Here is a 17,223-nt window from a genome sequence, read left to right on the forward strand (position 1 = left end):
CAAGACCCTCAGGCCCAGGATTGCTCCGCAGGCGCCGCCTGGTGGCAGCCCACTGGTGGCAGCCCACTGGTGGCAGCCCACTGGTGGCAGCCCACTGGTCCCTGAGGGACAGGTTAGATGCAGAGGACACATTTCCCGGAATGGATGATTTGTAATGATAAAGGTACGGAAAGGACCTTAATGACAAATAATAACCAGATCATGGCAGCGCGTCATGCTGTTTAAAGCAAGTCAAAAAGCAACTTAGAATAAAAACTGGCAGCTTCATGAACTCAAATCAGGATTTGCTGGTTTTGGATGAATACTTGATTTTTAAAGAGACAAAGCCAAGAGAAGGAAACATTGATACTTTACCACTCAGATCACTGGTTATTGACACATGTAGAAAATAGTAAACTAAATAAATGTCCTTTTACATTTATATAATTTAACTATATAAGCTAGCTAATGAGGGAACTATAAACTCCAGTACATGAATCCACGGCAGCTGCTTCCTGCCGTCTGCTGCATGGAAGGTGTTTATTCTGGACGTCCTCGTGTCTGTGTGCAGGTCGTGGACCTCTGGCTCGGGGCCGCGCCTTCCGCGTGGCTGAAGAGGTGGACGGCCTCAGCGTCCCGCCGACCCCCCTCACGCCCGGCGCCGCGTCCCTCTGCTCCTTTTCCAGCTCCCGCTCCGCCCTCAACAGGATGCCCCGGCGACGGAAGCGGGAGTCTGTTGCTGTCATGAGCATCAAGGCTGCAGCAGCGCTGATGAAGGTGCTTTTTTCTCTCTTCAGACTTTTTTTATGGGCCACGCTCACTTTAGATGTACAAAACTAATTATTTTATTTGCTTTAAGTACCACAATGGGCTGGCCCTTCCTATTTATCTGAACTGCTCCCTCCCCCCCTCCCCCCGTTACCTTTGTGTGTTCTTAGATGCTTTTATCTGTTTATTAATCCAGAGGAGACGGAGCTTTTACAGTTCTGGCTCCTAAGTTGTGCAATGAGCCGCCACTGGTGGTTAAGCAAGCTCCATCTCTTGATGTTTTTAAAACTAGTTTTTCTTTGGCTTTTAACTCAGTTTTTTTCTGTGTTTCACTTGTACTTGTTGTTTTTTTCTTTCTTTTTTTTTTTAAATTATAGTGTTTTATGTATATATTTTTTATGTATTTCTTTTTGTGCAGCACTTTGGTCAGCTTCTATGTTCTTTTTAAAGTAGCAATAAAATGGTATAGTAAAACAAAAAGTATTCACACCCCTTGAACCTTTCCACATTTAAACCCACAGATTTTGTTTATTTCATAGGGATTTTTGTGATAGACGAAGTAATTATTGTAACTATGAAATAGAAGCAAGGTCATGGTTTTCTCATTTTTCTAGTAAAAATAGTTCTTTCACGTTTTTCTGTCTCCTCCACGCCTTGTGGTGAACATTAACCAGGATTTCTGACGCGTTTCATGTTGCTGCTCTTCCATAAAGGCCAGATTTGTGGAGTTCTCCACCCTCAGTCGTGGATCTCTCATTTCCTTGGTCTTTATGATGCTTGATGTTCTCTGATGTTCTCTGATGTTCTCTAACAAACCTCCGAGGCCTTCATAGAACATTTATTGTGCTGTTAGATTAAACTAAAGTTTATCCATTGTTACCCAGGTTCACTCTGTTTACTACTTGGTGAAATCTGAAGGCACTCAGTTTTATTTAAGAGTTTCAGAGTAAAAGCGGCTGTGGCACAAATGCACGCCGCACTTTTCAGATTTCTATGTTTCGTGTGTATAATTATTTACACCATAATGTGCTACCGTCAAATACTGTGGAGTGCTGCTTGCAATCTGAAGGTTGCTGACTGGATCTCAGCTTACTCTTGCTACCTGTCCGAGTGCCCCTGGGCAAGGCACTTAACCCTAAATTGTATATGAATAGTGAGTGTGATTGGGTAAATGTGGCTCTGGAGTAAAGCACTTTGAGTGTTCATTATGCTTAGAAGAGCATTAAATATATATATATTCATTTACATAAAATCCCAAAAAAAAAGTTACATAAAATGTGGAAAGTTTAAGGGCTTTAACTCGCATGTATATGGCTGAACTGCTCCTTTTTAGTTGTATTAAAGCAATTTGTAATTTATTCCTGGAAATCGACCCACCCACATTAATCTGCATCATAGTGTGTGTGTTCCTACTTTAACGGGCTTGCTGTGTAAAACATCCGCTCAGCCTGTGTCTGTATTCTGGGGATTAAACTGATAAAACATGTTACAGTAGAGCAGCGCTGACCCTGGGCTGTGTGTGAAGGTGCCGGGCGTGAGGGGGGGGGGGGCTCTGGACTGACGGGGGGCTTCCTCCTAGCAGATGGTCTCTGCTAAAACACAGCCAACGCTCAGCTATGTGCAGGATTGAGGTCAGAATATACGAGTAAATCAGAGCTAATCCACCGCCGCTGCTCTGTGAACATCGCTGTTAGGAGATGGGCCAGATTGTGCCGGGCGGCCTCTCACCGTCTCACCAGGACCAGAATCAGAGGCGGCTCAGAAAGCCTCCCAGGTGGTTCCTGGTTCCTGGAAGAACCTGGAAACGGACGGAGGCGGGGGACACCCTGCACAGCTTGTCCCAGCTCATATGTGAGGACACACTCATGTCTGAGGGGTAATTCAGACAGACCGGTATCTGTAGAGAAACCCATGCATACATGAGGAGAACATTCAGCAAAAGCCCAAGCTGGGATTCAAACCCACAACCTCCTGGCTGCAGGGGTACGGCGCAGTATAATACTTGGTAATTGGCCTTATTTGCTGCTGAACCAAAGGTTCCCACAGCCGAGCAGAACGTCAGACAGGAGAACATTTGATCAGCAGGTTTCCCCTCAAGATGCAGTGGTTCAAACTCTTTTCAATCTTTTGAACTCGTTGCTTTTTATTCTCATTACATCATTTTTAATCTGAACCTGGAGGTTATAAGCAGATGACATGAGGAGTTTTTATCATGACCTTTCAGGGTCGGACATTAGGCGAGAACGCTGCTTGCCAGGAGTCGCAGACGGAGCTTCATGCCTCCCAGCTTCTTTGAGGAGGACACCGAGGATTTCCCTGATGAGCTGGACACATCCTTCTTCACCAGAGTGAGCAGAGAGCCTTTTATTCAACCACTAAACTGGTTTCTGTCTGTTTCAAAATGAGTCTGGAAATCAGGAATCACATAAGCTTAATAAAAGGAGACCACCCTGAGCTAGAAATGTTATATGCTGGAAATGTTTAACCTCAGTTTCATTTTTTCTCGCTGCAGCATTTTAAACCTTGCACTGATGTAGTTTTCACCTCTTCAGGACGGCTTCCTGGAGGAATTGTCCAGTTACGCCGACGACGTCTTTGAGACGCCGTCAGAGGCCGACCTGAAGCAGCCGGATGAGAGCGCGCTCACAGGAGGCGCTCTGGAGAGGAACAAGCTGGAGAGGACTCACCTCATGCTGTGGGCTGCTCTTCCTAAAAACCCAAAAGATCTGGAAGGATTTTCCCTCTGACCCTTCCCTCCTCTGTCTCCATCCAGGCCTTTAGAGCGAGGCTGGAGGAAGGCGAAGGACGGCTCTCTGGTCCAGCCTAAGGTGCGGCTGAAGCAGGAGGTGGTGAGTGCCAGCAGCCACAGGCAGCGAGGACAGAGGATCGCAGTTCCTGTGAAGAAGCTGTTTGCCCGGGAGAAGAGGCCCTACGGGCTGGGCATGGTGGGCCGGCTCACAAACCGCACCTACCGCAAGCGCCTGGACAGCTTCGTCAGGAGGCAGATAGAAGACATGGATGATCACAGGCAGGACGCCGGCGCTGGTTTCTTTAAAGTTTTGCTGTAGTGTCTCACTAAGAGCTCAACGTTTCCCTCTGCAGGCCTTTTTTCACCTACTGGATCACGTTGTCCATCTGCTGATCACCATCCTGGCCGTCTCCATCTACGGCATTGCTCCCATCGGCTTCACGCAACACGAGACTGTCGACTCTGTGAGTGTGTCGCCCAGTCTGCATGTTTATTATTTCTAATGCACAGATTACATGTTTTTTTTCTAAATGTAATACTTTGCTTTCTTTGAGGTGCTGAGAAATAAGGGAGTTTATGAAAACGTTAAATTTGTGCAGCAACAGAACTTCTGGGTGGGTCCGAGCTCTGTAAGTGTTTAAATCTTTCCAATTTATAATAAAAACGGCCACAATAAGGGATTTATTTATCCTAAAGTTGGATGAATAGGTGAAATTATCAGAAAGGCCAAAAGTGACAGATTCAGAACCAAAAGTTAAAGTTTATTGCTATATATAAAACAAGTGTTGGAGCAATAAAAGCAGCGGTAGCTAAAACTGAGGAAAAAAACACTTAAGAGAACTTATTTAAACTAAAACAAAAGATAAAGCGTTTTACAGATTTTACTGTTGACTGATTTATTTTCATGTGCAAAGTTGAGATGTGTAAAAATGTAACGGTAAAACAGAGGAGGGATGCTGAGGGCGTCAGAACTTGGTGCCAAAGGTTTCTGTGACCCAGAACTGGGCTGTCCGTGCAGAACAGAGCAGAGGACTGCTAGATGTGAGCTCACAATCTGGAGATTATAGCCTGGTTGTCCACTAGGATGGAGGAAGAACGTAAAGACCAGCAGGCATTTAAAAGCATTCTGTGGTGAGACTTCCTGCAGTCAAAAAAAAAACAGCATATTCAGGGAGCTGTTGTAGATTCTGCTTTATTTCGGACCAGCGCTGTTACTCTGCTGTGCACCGTTTGGAGTCGGCGCTCCCATCTCTCCAGACAACTCTGCAGTCTGTAAGGCGGTTCTCCAAGAACATCTTTCTACCTAAAACGACTCTTTGAGCTCCTGCTGCACGGCGTGGATTAAAGGTGCAGCTTTTGAAGCAGCTGCAGTCAAACACTCCTTCAGTTAGCTCAGACACTGAGAAAGAACGGGTCAGGCTGAGCTGGTGATGGCGGCTAAAGCCAGGGCTGGTTGGTTATTCATATAAAAGACATCAGACATTCAGCTCTGACACACAGGACCTAAAAACTAAATGCAGCATCATTTCTTCTTCATGCTTCCTCTCCGCTCACCTCTGCGCTCTTTTTGCTGACTCTGTCGTAGTCGTGGCGTGATCTGTGGCGCCGTTGAACCGTCCCTTCACTCGTTCCTTCCCTGAAGCCCAGATTCTCCACAGGTTGAAGTGTTTTGAGTAAAGATCACATGTTGAGTGAATGAGTGCACACATTTATTCAGCTTTTCTTTCCTGCTTAAAGAATTTCCCCACTTAAACTGCTGAGCATCGCCCCCTGCTGGTCGCCCATGGTACCTAATCTCACTGCTTGCTAGTCCCCTCTGTACATTATTTGGCAGCAAGAGGCCTCTGGTGGGCCACAAAGAGAAATACTAATTTGCTGTATGTTAAATTGATTATAAATAGTATAAATAAATTATGAATAGTTGTTTAAGCTCACTGCTCAGCTAGTTATAAAGTCGTTAATTTGTTGCTGGACAGTTTGTATGTTTGCTGCCATATTTGTTCTCTAAAACTGCAGAGTTTTTTTAGCCCCTATCCTTTGTAGTTCTTTTTTTATTGTTCATTGTGATTATTTTATTTTCTAGATTTCAAATACTCAGTAAACCTAACTAAAAGTATCCTAAAGCAGGTGAAAAGTGGTTTATTAAGTTGTGCTGGTGGAGCGCATCACCTGAAGGTTATTTCTGTCTGGTTTTTTTTTTACCAAACTGCAACATTTCTGCCACTGTCCTGCAGGAGGCGCTGATCCATCTTGGTGCAAAGTTTTCTCCTTGCATGCGTCAGGATGAAGAGATCCAAAAATTGATTCAGGAGACGAAAGCAATAGAAAGAGAGTCGGGCTGCTGTGTTCGGAACGATCGCTCTGGTTGCCTGCAGACGTTACAGGAGGAGTGTTCGGTCAGTGGAACCAGCCTCTGATCATCTCAGGCACCGTGTTGTTCCTCCACTTTGTCTGCAGTCGTCCATCAGATAGAAGCTGCTGAAGGTGTCTCTGTCTGTCTTTGTGTGCAGAGTACCCTGGCAGTATGGGTGAAGTGGCCTCATCACCCCAGTGCTCCATCTTTAGATGGTAAACCCCGCCACCATGGTTCAGTCTGCCATCAGGACCCCAGGTAACCGGTGGTCTCTGTCCCCTTCACTCACACACTGGAGGGCAGCACGGATGGGAAGATAAAAACTGCATCCCATCTAAAACAGATGCATCATTCCATAACTTTGGTTGCTCCGGAGAATCCGACCTGTGTTAGCACAACGCCAGAGGAACGGCCTCAGCAATAACCTTAGAGTAGCAGCTATTTGTCCCCATTAATCTGGGATAATCTGAATTCCATCGTTAAAAAAGAGTCTCTATTCATGAGTGGAAAACCATTAAGAAGGCCAAACGTATCAACTTTTACATGCAGACGCCCTGTGAACATTAAACAAGTCGGTGCTTTTAAATCCACCTTTATTTATTAGGCAACCAGCATGAGACCAAAGGCCTGAACAGTAAAATAAGATAAAAACAACATGCATTGAAACAAATAATCCACAGATTAACAGCCCAATATTAACGCAATATAGAAAATCTACTAAAAATGACCAAAAACTAACAGCTTACAGGCGGTCGGATGACTAAAGTGGCTTTGGTCTAGTCAAAGTCCAGACCTCACAGGACTGAATGAAAGAATATCTGCAAACTTTAATGAAGTGCAGCTATGTTGCATGCATACATACGTTTGTATGTAGGCGTATATATATATATATATATATATATATATATAAGTATGTATATATAAGTATGTATATATATATATATATATATATATATATATATATATATATATATATATATATATATATATATATATATATATAAAGTATGTATATATGTTTATATACATATAGACCACTATATATGTAAATAAGACATCATAGGCCCATTCTTATTTCTTTTTGTATTTTTTTTGTATCCTTTTTGATCCATTGTATATATGAAGATTCACTGTATATAACTGAATGCACCTTCCCTACTCTGCACCTTCTTGTATGAACCGATGTGGCAAGAGAATTTCTCCATTGTGAGATCAATAAAGACTATCTTATCATATCTTATCTTATGTTCACCGGTGATAAAGTCAGAAAGAAAACATCAGCTGTTAAAACGTGGACCAGACTTTCTTTGTTTTTCTATTTTTACCTGGTTTTGTTTATTAGATGTTGATGTAATTCAGGATCAATGAGGACAGATTTAAACGGCCTCTTAAAAAACACATTTTATCTTAAAGTGTTCATGGTGTTCTAACTTATTGCTGTGAGCTCTTAGAAATAACGGAGGTGTGATTCTGTAGCATAACCAGACTGTTACAGAGCAGATGTCATTTCTGTTGTTTCTGTTGAATGTGCAGAATCTGTCAGGAACCGGCCTCAGTCTCGCCTCATGAGTGGTCAGATGACATCACACAGTGGCCGGTAGGTCCACAAACCTGCAGCACTAAATCACTCATTCAGTTACTAATTGGTCTGAAAGCATCATTTGATGACGACAATCATCAGATATTGGTTTAGATTTCTTAGATGATTTCATCTCCAAATCTTCATGGCTCGGTCTGGTTCTGCTCTGTAGATCTGCACCAAGTATAACTCTGGGAACCACACCAACCTGCCCCACATAGACTGCAGCATCACAGGCCGGCCCTGCTGCATCGGGACCAAAGGCCGGTGAGGATTTCTTAGATTCTTGGATCTTGTTGCGCTGAGCCGCTGACGGTGGAGTGAAGCACCGGTTTTGTGTTGCAGATGTGAAATCACTTCCAGAGAGTACTGTGACTTCATGCACGGATACTTTCACGAGGAGGCGACGCTCTGCTCACAGGTAGGATGGCATGGCGCTCCACCTGATTCCCTTTTATTGTCAGCAGCAGCAGGAGAATCTGCTGCTGGTGAGGCTTTAAGCTGCAGCCTGAGCGCCACCTGCTGCTCTCTGCTGGTAAAGACGGTAAACTGAGCAGCGCTGCAGCCGCTGAACGCTGAACGCTGCAGGACGGCAGCGGCTCTCGCAGACGTTCCTTCTCATGACTCTGATTCTGTCTTCCAGGTTGCCTGTATGGATGATGTGTGTGGCTTGCTCCCCTTCCTCAACCCAGCGATCCCAGATCAGTTCTCCCGGCTGTGGCTGTCTCTCTTTCTTCATGCCGGGTCACTGAACTTTTCTCAGAATCTGTATCTGCAGCAGCATTTTGTGAAAGGAGCCAGAGCCGTGACCGTGTGGCATCTCCGTGTGTTTCTGCAGCGTCCTGCATTGCCTGGTGTCTGTGCTCTTCCAGATGACCGTGCTGAGGGACCTGGAGAAGCTGGCCGGCTGGCTCAGGATCTCCATCATCTACATGCTGAGCGGCATCACAGGCAACTTGGCCTCTGCCATCTTCCTTCCCTACAGAGCCGAGGTACGCTGGGTCTGCTGCGCCTGCCATGCATTCACGTTCCTGTTCTAGATTCTGTCACAATAAAAGCACAATGTTTATGTTGGGATTCACGCCACACAAAAACACCAAGAAGATTTGTTGTCGTACTTTGTGGAACCACTTTTGTTCTAGAGATGGAAATCTTTGCAAAACAACCCAAGTTAAGCCTGGTGTATAGAGAACATCCCTGGACTTTGACTAGGCCATTATAACCCATGAATCCATCCCATAATATCTCAGGCTGCATGTTTAGGCTGGTTCTCCTGCTGGAAGGAGAACCTCCACCTCAGTCTCAGGTTCTCCTGCAGCCTCTAACAGGTTCTAGCTCCATCAGCTCTGACCTGCTTCCCACAGCATGATGCTGCCTCCACCGTGCTTCACCATGCAGATGGAGTGTTCATGGGGATGTGCTGCCTTTTCTGGTTGTTGTTTTTCAACCAGGCCACAGGTTTCAGTCTAAAACTGATCAGATGACCTTCTTCCACATGTTTGCTGTGTCTCCTACATGGCTAATAAAAACCCCAACCAGGTCCTCTTATGGCTTTTTTCTTCCCGCTCTTCCATAAAGTAGCGATATTCGGTTGGTTGTTCTGTCAGCAGCTACCTCCACCTGAGCTGCTGGTCTCTGCAGCTCCTCCAGAGCCACCATGGTCCTCCTGCTTCTCTGATCAATGCTCTCCTGGTCCAGCCTGTCAGTCCAGGTGGACGTCCATGTCCTGGTAGGTCTGCAGGAGGTCCATCCTCTCTCCAGGTCCAGATGATGATCAGTACTCTGGGAGGTTCTGTAGAACCTGACCTGCTGTAAACTGGACCAGAACCTCCTCCCTGACCCGTCTGCTGGGTTCCTGGTCTCCATGATGCTGGTTGTTCCCTGAAGAACCTCTGAGGCCAGAACCAGAACCTCTGCAGTCAGACTCAGACTCTATGACACGCAGCTGGACTCTGGTTCCTGATTGGAGGATATCTGAAGGCAGCTGATGCCTCTGGGTTTTATTTAGGGGTATCAGAATATAGATGTTTAAACCCAGATTGTGTTAACCATGCATTGTTTTCTGTCTAGTTCCTAATTTTGTTATTATAGGGTATACATACTTTGGGCTTCTAGCTAAAGAGTCTAATCTAATGAAAGCTTTCATGTGTTGGACCGTAATCAGAGTCTGCTTCCTCCTGCAGGTGGGTCCTGCTGGCAGCCAGTTTGGCATCCTGGCCTGTCTGTTCGTGGAGCTCTTCCAGAGCTGGCAGATCCTGGAGCGGCCGTGGCGGGCGTTCCTCAAACTGTCGGCCATCTCTGTCTTCTTCTTTTCCTTCGGCCTGCTTCCGTGGATCGACAACTTCGCCCACATCTGTGGCTTTGTGTCGGGGTTCTTCCTGTCCTTTGCCTTCCTGCCGTACATCAGGTCAGTGAACGCAACACGCGGTTCAGAAGAGCTCAGCAGGGAAATGGTCTGTGTGGAAATAATCTTTCTTTGCTTCTAAACACGCAGCTTCGGGCGCTCTGACATGTACCGAAAGCGAGTCCAGATCTGCGGCTTCCTGCTGGTCTTCCTGGGCCTGCTCTCCACCCTGGCCGTTCTCTTCTACGTCTACCCGGTAAAGTGCGAGTGGTGCGAGTACCTGACCTGCGTCCCGGTCACAGACAAGTTCTGTGAGAAGTACGACCTGAACGCTCACCTCTGAACATCAGCACCGGTGCATCGGCACCGCTCCGTCACATCGCTGGAGCTGCAACAAGGAAGCTAAACATGGAGAAGAGCAACGCTTCTGGAGTAAAGGCGTCATTTCAGCGGGACCAGTGGGTTCTGGATGCATCAGAACCAGGAGAGCATGGACTGATGGAGGAGACGGTGTTGCTTTTATTGGAAACTCGACTAGCGTAGTGCTGGTGCCTTGCAGCAAGAAGGTTCTGGGTTCAAATCCATGTTGCATGTTCTCCCTGTGCATGCGTGGGTTCTCTCCGGGTACTCTGGCTTCCTCCCACAGTCCAAAAACATGACTGTCAGGTTATTTGGCTTCTCTAAATTCTCCTTAGGTGTGAATGGTTGTCTGTCTCTGTGTTGCCCTGCGACAGACTGGCGACCTGTCCAGGTGAACCGCCTCTCACCCAGTGAACGCTGGAGATAGGCACCAGCAACCCTTAGGACCCCATGAGAGATTAAGCGGGTCAGAAAAAGGATAGATGGACGTTACACCGCCCCCCTGTGGCCAGAACGATCATTACAGGCGCTTCCAGAGGAGAGGAGGCTTTATTTTTTAACTTTTCTTCTCAATTAAAATCACTTATAGATGCTAAAATAATAAAAGGTGCCTTAATTTTACCTAAACACTCCCCTTCTCCACAGATTTGTTTTATTTGAGTGCAGGTTGTGAACAGTATTACATAAAGCTGTATTCATTCTAGGTTAGTCTCACATATTTAAAGGAGTGGGAGGAAGTATAGACTGATTTTGTCCCACTCCTTCTGGGTTATACATCACATAGAGTAAATATTAGTAAACTACATTATACATAAATAAATATTCAGAAATCTGTCATTCTCTCTGCCCGGTTTGGAAGTTCTTAAAAAGCATCAAATAATCGTGTAAAATATGTTTTTGCTGCAGTATTTCGTGACTGAATTGTGATTCGGTCACAAAGTTTCTCACAGCCTTTTATACTCTTTATCCATTAATGGAATATGTTTTTATTTCCATCCTGTGGTAAATATTCATCCTGTGAATGAAGCGCTAGAGGCTGAATTACTGTGAAAATCTGTTGAAAGTGTGACGTTTAATTAAAGATTGTAGCGTTTTAGCTACTTTACAGCTGAACCAGAGTTCATCTTTTGTTCCTTCCTGAAAGGTGGTGGGACTCTCCATCCATCATGTCTTTGCAGACTGAATACACCAACGGATCCAACATTCTCTCGTGTCCACGGATAAAAAAGAAACTTTAAATAATCATGTCTGCAGCTATAACCCTGCTGCCTCCCTGACGGTTCCTTGATCTTTTCCTATTTTATATAAAAGACCAAAACAAAGCAGCCTGACTGTGGAACTGAATGAGAAGGATGAAATTTGAAGCATGATGTGTGCATCTGCATTCAGCCACCTTTAAATAAAATCCAGTTTTAAAGTAACATAACTATATACTCCTCAGGGATCCCAGCAGACATCTGAGGGAGAAAGTTCTGGTCCAGTTTTTAAAGCAGGGTCAGGTTCTAAAACAGGGATCAAGTTCCTTTAGTCGCCTTAGGAGAGGAATTGAACTTTTTGGCCTACATGTGTGGCAGAAACCTAACGCCGCACACAGCACCCCACTGTAGTGGCAGCATCATACTGAGGGGAAGCTTCCGGTGTCAGAGAACCACATTCGGTGGCTTGACAGAATCCCTCAGAACCTCAGCGTTGCTCTGCAGGTCACCATCTTATGTAAATGTCTAAGGCAGATGTTTATTCCCTTCATTGCCTCCAGGAGGCACCATTGGACTATTTCCTGAAACTGGTAAAGAAAAAAGGTGCAACCTGTCTGCTGCTCAAAGTAAAGGAGTTCAGCAACAACGTTGCTCTCTGGGGTTCCTCGTGTATTCATCCAGTGTGCAGAACCCTTACTGGTACCTCTGGTGCTGCCTGCGGCACCTACCTGCAGTTTAGCATGCACACACATGCACATTTCCATTTCCATACATGCACACACAAACCAGATGGCCCTGACGTCCATTAAGGCTTATTGTGAAAATAAAAGAGAACACTAGTGGCAGAGAGAACCTGTGAGACAAACGTGGTGATGCTGCTCAGCCTGGAGAACACTGCAGACGGCCATTTAGGTGCAAATGCATCAAAACTAGCCGGCACAGAGAGGGTATTTACCAGGATTAGTGGTAAATAATCTGTTTTTAGTGTAAAATAATCACACATTTCAAGGCTCTTTACAACACGAATGTGTTTATGAGAACTTAAATGAGAGAATGTGAAGGTAGTGGACATATTGGAGTAGACGGATCAAGGTGAAATGTCTCTGCTCCTGCTCCAGCCTTCTGCCTCCTGTCACCTCCTCCTGTCACCTCCTCCTGCCTCTGCCTCCTCCTTCCATCACTCACTCATCGTTTAGTCGCGGTATTCTCTCCTCCCAGCTCCTCCGCCGCACCCCGATGCTGCACCGAGGCTCCTGCAGCAATGCTAATGTCACACGAAGAGGATTTAATAATGAGACGCACTTTGATCGTTATTGTGCTTCTTAATTAAATTCATGGTTGATTTTCAGGGGGAAATTACATTCAGGTTTTTGGGGATGAACAGCAGAGTGAGAAGAAGGGACGGTGCGATGACAGGAGCTGTGTTTACCTGGAAAGGTAACCCTGAAACGGGACCCTGACAGCTGGCCAACAGGTGGCCACTGACAGACCCTCCTCTCTGTACCTGAACCAGCAACTCACTCACGCTCCTCAGGCTCAGCTCTGTCAGGTGAAGGAGAGCGAGCTGGAGGACGGGGGCGGGGGGATGTGTGCACCTGCCTGATGAGCCCTTCCATGACAGAGTAATGTTATAGTACCCCCCCAGTGTGCTCCTATAAACCAGCTGGACTGACACTGACAGACCTCTCTGCCTGTCTGTCTGCAGGTTTATTTAGGTCCACCATGGAAGTCTTCATCATGCCGTCTTCCTGCTGGAGGAACATTGCACCATTTACTTCAATTTAGTGGCATTTCATGTCATAAAACCAACATTATGTAGTGGAAAGGAAATTGTTCATGGTTTCCAACATGTTTTCCAAATAAAAATCTAAAAAGTGAACATTTGGTCCAACTGAATCAGTACTTTGTAGAAACATTATTCTTCCCGGTAAAAGCTGCAGGTCCTCGCTGTTTTAGCTCCAGCAGCTTTGAACGTCTAATCACTGAAAATTCTGCCAATTAATATTTGGAAAATACCTGAAGCTTGGTCAGATTACATGGAAAGTGAATGAACATCCCTTTTCAGGCGTTGCCTAAGTTTCTCAACTGGATTTCGGCCTGGACTTTGACTAGGCCATGTTCTAAACCATCCACTGGAACTCTGTCTGTATGTCTAATGTATCAGAGAAATTTGAATCTTTGCAATTAAGTCATCCTTATTGATCACATTTTTATTACGATATTTGACACAATAAGCAAAGCTTTTTGATTAAAATAGATTTTGATCAGTGATCGACTCAATAAATAGACGTAAAATTGGACATTTCTGGCTCGATTTAGTGGAAACTGGAATATTGTCGCTTTGCTCTCATGCAAAGTCGCAATGTTCTATCTAAGGTTCTCTGAAGAACCTCTGAGGCCAGAACCGGAACAAGTACAGTCCGACTGAGACTGCAGACAGCTGGACCCAGGTCACTTAGCAGGCAACCTCTGAAGGTAGATTTTATTTAGGGGTATCAGCGTAAAGAGGGCTGAAAACAAATGCTAACCACACTTCTCAGATGTCTGAATTTAGATGTCTAAATGTTTAAAACATTTTAAAACCAATTATCCTTTTCCTTCTACTTCATAATTCTGAAGAGCTTTGTGTTGATCTGTACATCATGTAAATCTGTGCTTGTATCATGACAAAAGTTTAAGTTTTATGAGACATCACATCATTTGGTTCCCTTCTAACATCGTTTATAGGGAAGTTTGAGTCAAACGTTGGGGTTGACGATTATTTTGTGACGTGCAGCATTTCTTTGCAGAAGACTTGCAGGAACAAACCTAAGCCTGAGGGAATGAAGCCGGATCTCACATAGCAAAGTAAAATGGTGAAATTCTCCAGAGGATCCTCCCTCCAAACACACATTTCACTTTCATCTCTGGAGGTAAGGTCTCTACATTACACACACACCTCATTAGCAATGCCTTTTCCCTGGGTGCCCTACTAAAATCTCTCTGATGGAGATTCTCTCTCCCTGCTCCCTGCATCCATCCTGCTGCTACCTTTGCTCCTCCCCTGTTTGGGTTGAGTCTCTTAAGAATCGTTTTCATGGTATTGCTGCTTGATAATCGCACAATCCTCACTGGGAACCAAAGACAAGAATAGTGACGAACATGAAGCCAAACAGCAAACCAGGAACATGGAGTGCTCAAACCTTTCAGGCAAACTTTCAGTTGAAAAAATGGTTCCTATGGTGTACCACAAGGAGCACTATTTGGTCCGCTGTTATTCCAATTACTCTGTAATGGATAACAGCTGTTGTTAAATACAAGGAACAATTTATCCTGAGTCATAGTCAAGGTACAGTAGTCTAAATTAGCATAACCTGTTTTCTTTCGCACACAGAAAATCTTTATAGTGTTTATTCCAGGGCCCGGCAATATTTGGCAGACCCATAACCACTGATGTCTCTTGCAGTTTGCTTTATGGCTTTTTTGAATGTCTTAATGCGTTATCTTCTTTATTTTGGCACTTGATTTACAAAGCAGGCTGTGCTAAATGTATGCACTCACACAGCAATCAGGTCAAACAAATGCAAACAATTTGGACCTATTTTTGCACCAACTTATCTAAAAAGAAATTAAGAAGAACTTTCCTCACAGTGAGCCTAAGGTCTGAAGAAGATTGCCGTGCTCCTCAAAACCACATCTGAGTGAATCAGGGAGGAATCAGGTTTGGAGCGGCGTTTCCATCCAGATTACAAAAATATACCAATTTGTGACATATTGTTGCATTAAAACATTTTTAAAACATGATTATATGAAGCTAATTTCACTTCATACACATAAACATTGTAGTCCTTTGGTTTCTTTGGTGGGGGAATGGCTTTCCCACTTCCTTCATAAAAAATATTTCATGCAACTCCAGATCACAGACATCTCTGGACTTTCCGAGTACAGTGCACTATACTCTAGCTCTAATTTACATAAATCTGCAGAAATGTCAGCAGATTATGCCGTAAATTCATAAATAACTGATTAAACTGTTTCAGGGGAAGATGGCTCAGAAATGTAAATCTTCTATTGAACATTTATAGTTATTGTCAAACTGTGGTTTGCACACATTTACCTTCCAAATATATTCATAAAACTTCCTGTTGGCATCTATGTTCAGAAGTTTTGCTTTGTATGGCACTTTATAGTTTATGGTACGTTAAATTAGTAAAAAATAAAAGGTTATTGTCTCAGAACAGTCCCAATCCTCCCAATACTAATAAATGATGCAGTATTTAGACGTGGTAATGAAATACGTTTTAGCTGTAAGGTCACGAGTAATTGTTCACATTTCCAGTAATGCAGACTTGCTGTACCATGGTCTGTGGAATGTGGCTCTCCCACACGGCACGTCTGTTATTGTTCTTAATGAAATGCTTGGTTTGTCCCTCCTTCTTTAACTGGGTTTCATTCAGTTAGTGATGGGTCAACAGGGATGCATAGTTGAGGGAGGGGGTGGGGGGGGGGGCACTGTGTTTGGTGTAAGACAAGGAGGACTAATCATTGAACAGGGCATGTCTGGGCTTGACTGAACCTGGGAGCAGCTGCAGGAAGTTTCCTCTCAGTTGTGATGGGTCGCTGTTACTCAGCAGAAGATGTGCAGAAATCTCCATTTATGAGCAATTAGGCGGTTCTGGTCACATATTTACTGAAATAAATCACAGAGTCATTTATTTCTGCTGGGCCTACAGACGGGTTACTTCAGGCCTTCTTAGAACCAGGAGTCAGCATAATCCGCTTCCTGCCCCCAGGCTAGCAAAGCTACCAACCTTGATGCCTCTCTGCAGGCAGCGGACGCATAAGGCCCTTCCTGAAGCTACCAGGTGCTCCAACCCAGGCCTGGCTTCAGGAGGTGCCTCAGTCTTCCTGTTCTGGGCAAAGTTCACCCATCTATGAGCTTGTTTCCCATCAAGGTCCTTGAAATCTGATGAGTTCCTTGCTGCCAGTTTTCAATGGGGGAACAATGTGGGGCAGAAGCCCTCGACCACACGCTAGCTGTGAGGAACAAACGCAGACGCCTCCGCCACGCTGAAGTGACGGCTCTAAGAAAAGGGAAAAAGAGACTTTTTGGAACAAAACTCAGCACCTCTCTATTTTAAATGAGCTTTCCTGACCACAAACCCTAAACCTCAGAAGATAGCAGATGAGCGGGACCTACTGCAGGCATTAACTTACAATCTGCGTCACATTCCTGCATCGCTTTAATGTGAAATGCAAAGTTCTGCAGTGTTTCAACACTTATGCTGATTCACAGCATTGTTTCACTCTTCATGGACCCTTAGGTTTATTAAAAGGTGCAAAGCTTCGTATGGATCTTAATGTCTACTCTATTAACAGCAGCAAAGTCATTCAGTTCTGTTAAAACTGAAACTCTTGATGAAGAATCTCATTTAGAAAATTCCTTCAGTCCAAGCTTTCATGTTGTGATGCTTGTTAATCCTTCTTCTGTTATAACATTTAAACTGTCAAAAGGCTTAAACTGTCCTCTTTACAATGACATAGTGTAGCAGCAGATGAGGCGCTTTGTATCGAAGAATTATCAAAGATTTCACAGTTGGCTTAAGCTTCAGCAGGAGCAGATGATTGACTGCAAAGGCTCGTGTTCAATGGTGTGATCACTTGACCCTGAGCAGCAGCAGGAGCCCAAACCCGTCCACATATAAGCCAACGTATGGACACAGGGCCCAGCAGGCGGGTCACTGTCTGGTTCCTATAGGATCATTACCTGCACCGCCTCTGAGTTTCAGCCTTACCTAAAATAAGATGTTTTATTTGGCATTAATCATACTAGGTACATACAAGAGATGGTTAGTCTGAGCTGCTGCTGCTGGGCGCGCTGCCTGATTGGTTGAACAGTCGTTGAGCATCACACGG

General features: G+C 44.7%; 1 protein-coding gene across 1 annotated transcript; it reads left to right on the forward strand.

The window, feature by feature from the left end:
* Positions 1 to 560: 560 nt before the first annotated feature.
* LOC118556035 (inactive rhomboid protein 1-like) lies at positions 561 to 10,391 on the forward strand (the record flags this gene model as incomplete). The annotated part of the gene is given in 17 exon segments (XM_036133098.1): positions 561 to 756; positions 2,972 to 3,004; positions 3,006 to 3,095; positions 3,300 to 3,442; positions 3,521 to 3,775; positions 3,850 to 3,872; positions 3,875 to 3,960; positions 4,051 to 4,125; positions 5,731 to 5,892; positions 6,007 to 6,107; positions 7,383 to 7,446; positions 7,601 to 7,695; positions 7,774 to 7,849; positions 8,072 to 8,172; positions 8,267 to 8,420; positions 9,612 to 9,835; positions 9,923 to 10,391. Coding segments are annotated over 17 exon segments (2,071 nt in total), but the record flags the coding sequence as incomplete, so codon positions are not given.
* Between the last annotated feature and the right edge of the window lie 6,832 nt (positions 10,392 to 17,223).

Source organism: Fundulus heteroclitus, unplaced genomic scaffold, assembly GCF_011125445.2.
Source record: "Fundulus heteroclitus isolate FHET01 unplaced genomic scaffold, MU-UCD_Fhet_4.1 scaffold_576, whole genome shotgun sequence".
Classification (NCBI taxonomy): Eukaryota; Metazoa; Chordata; class Actinopteri; order Cyprinodontiformes; family Fundulidae; genus Fundulus; species Fundulus heteroclitus.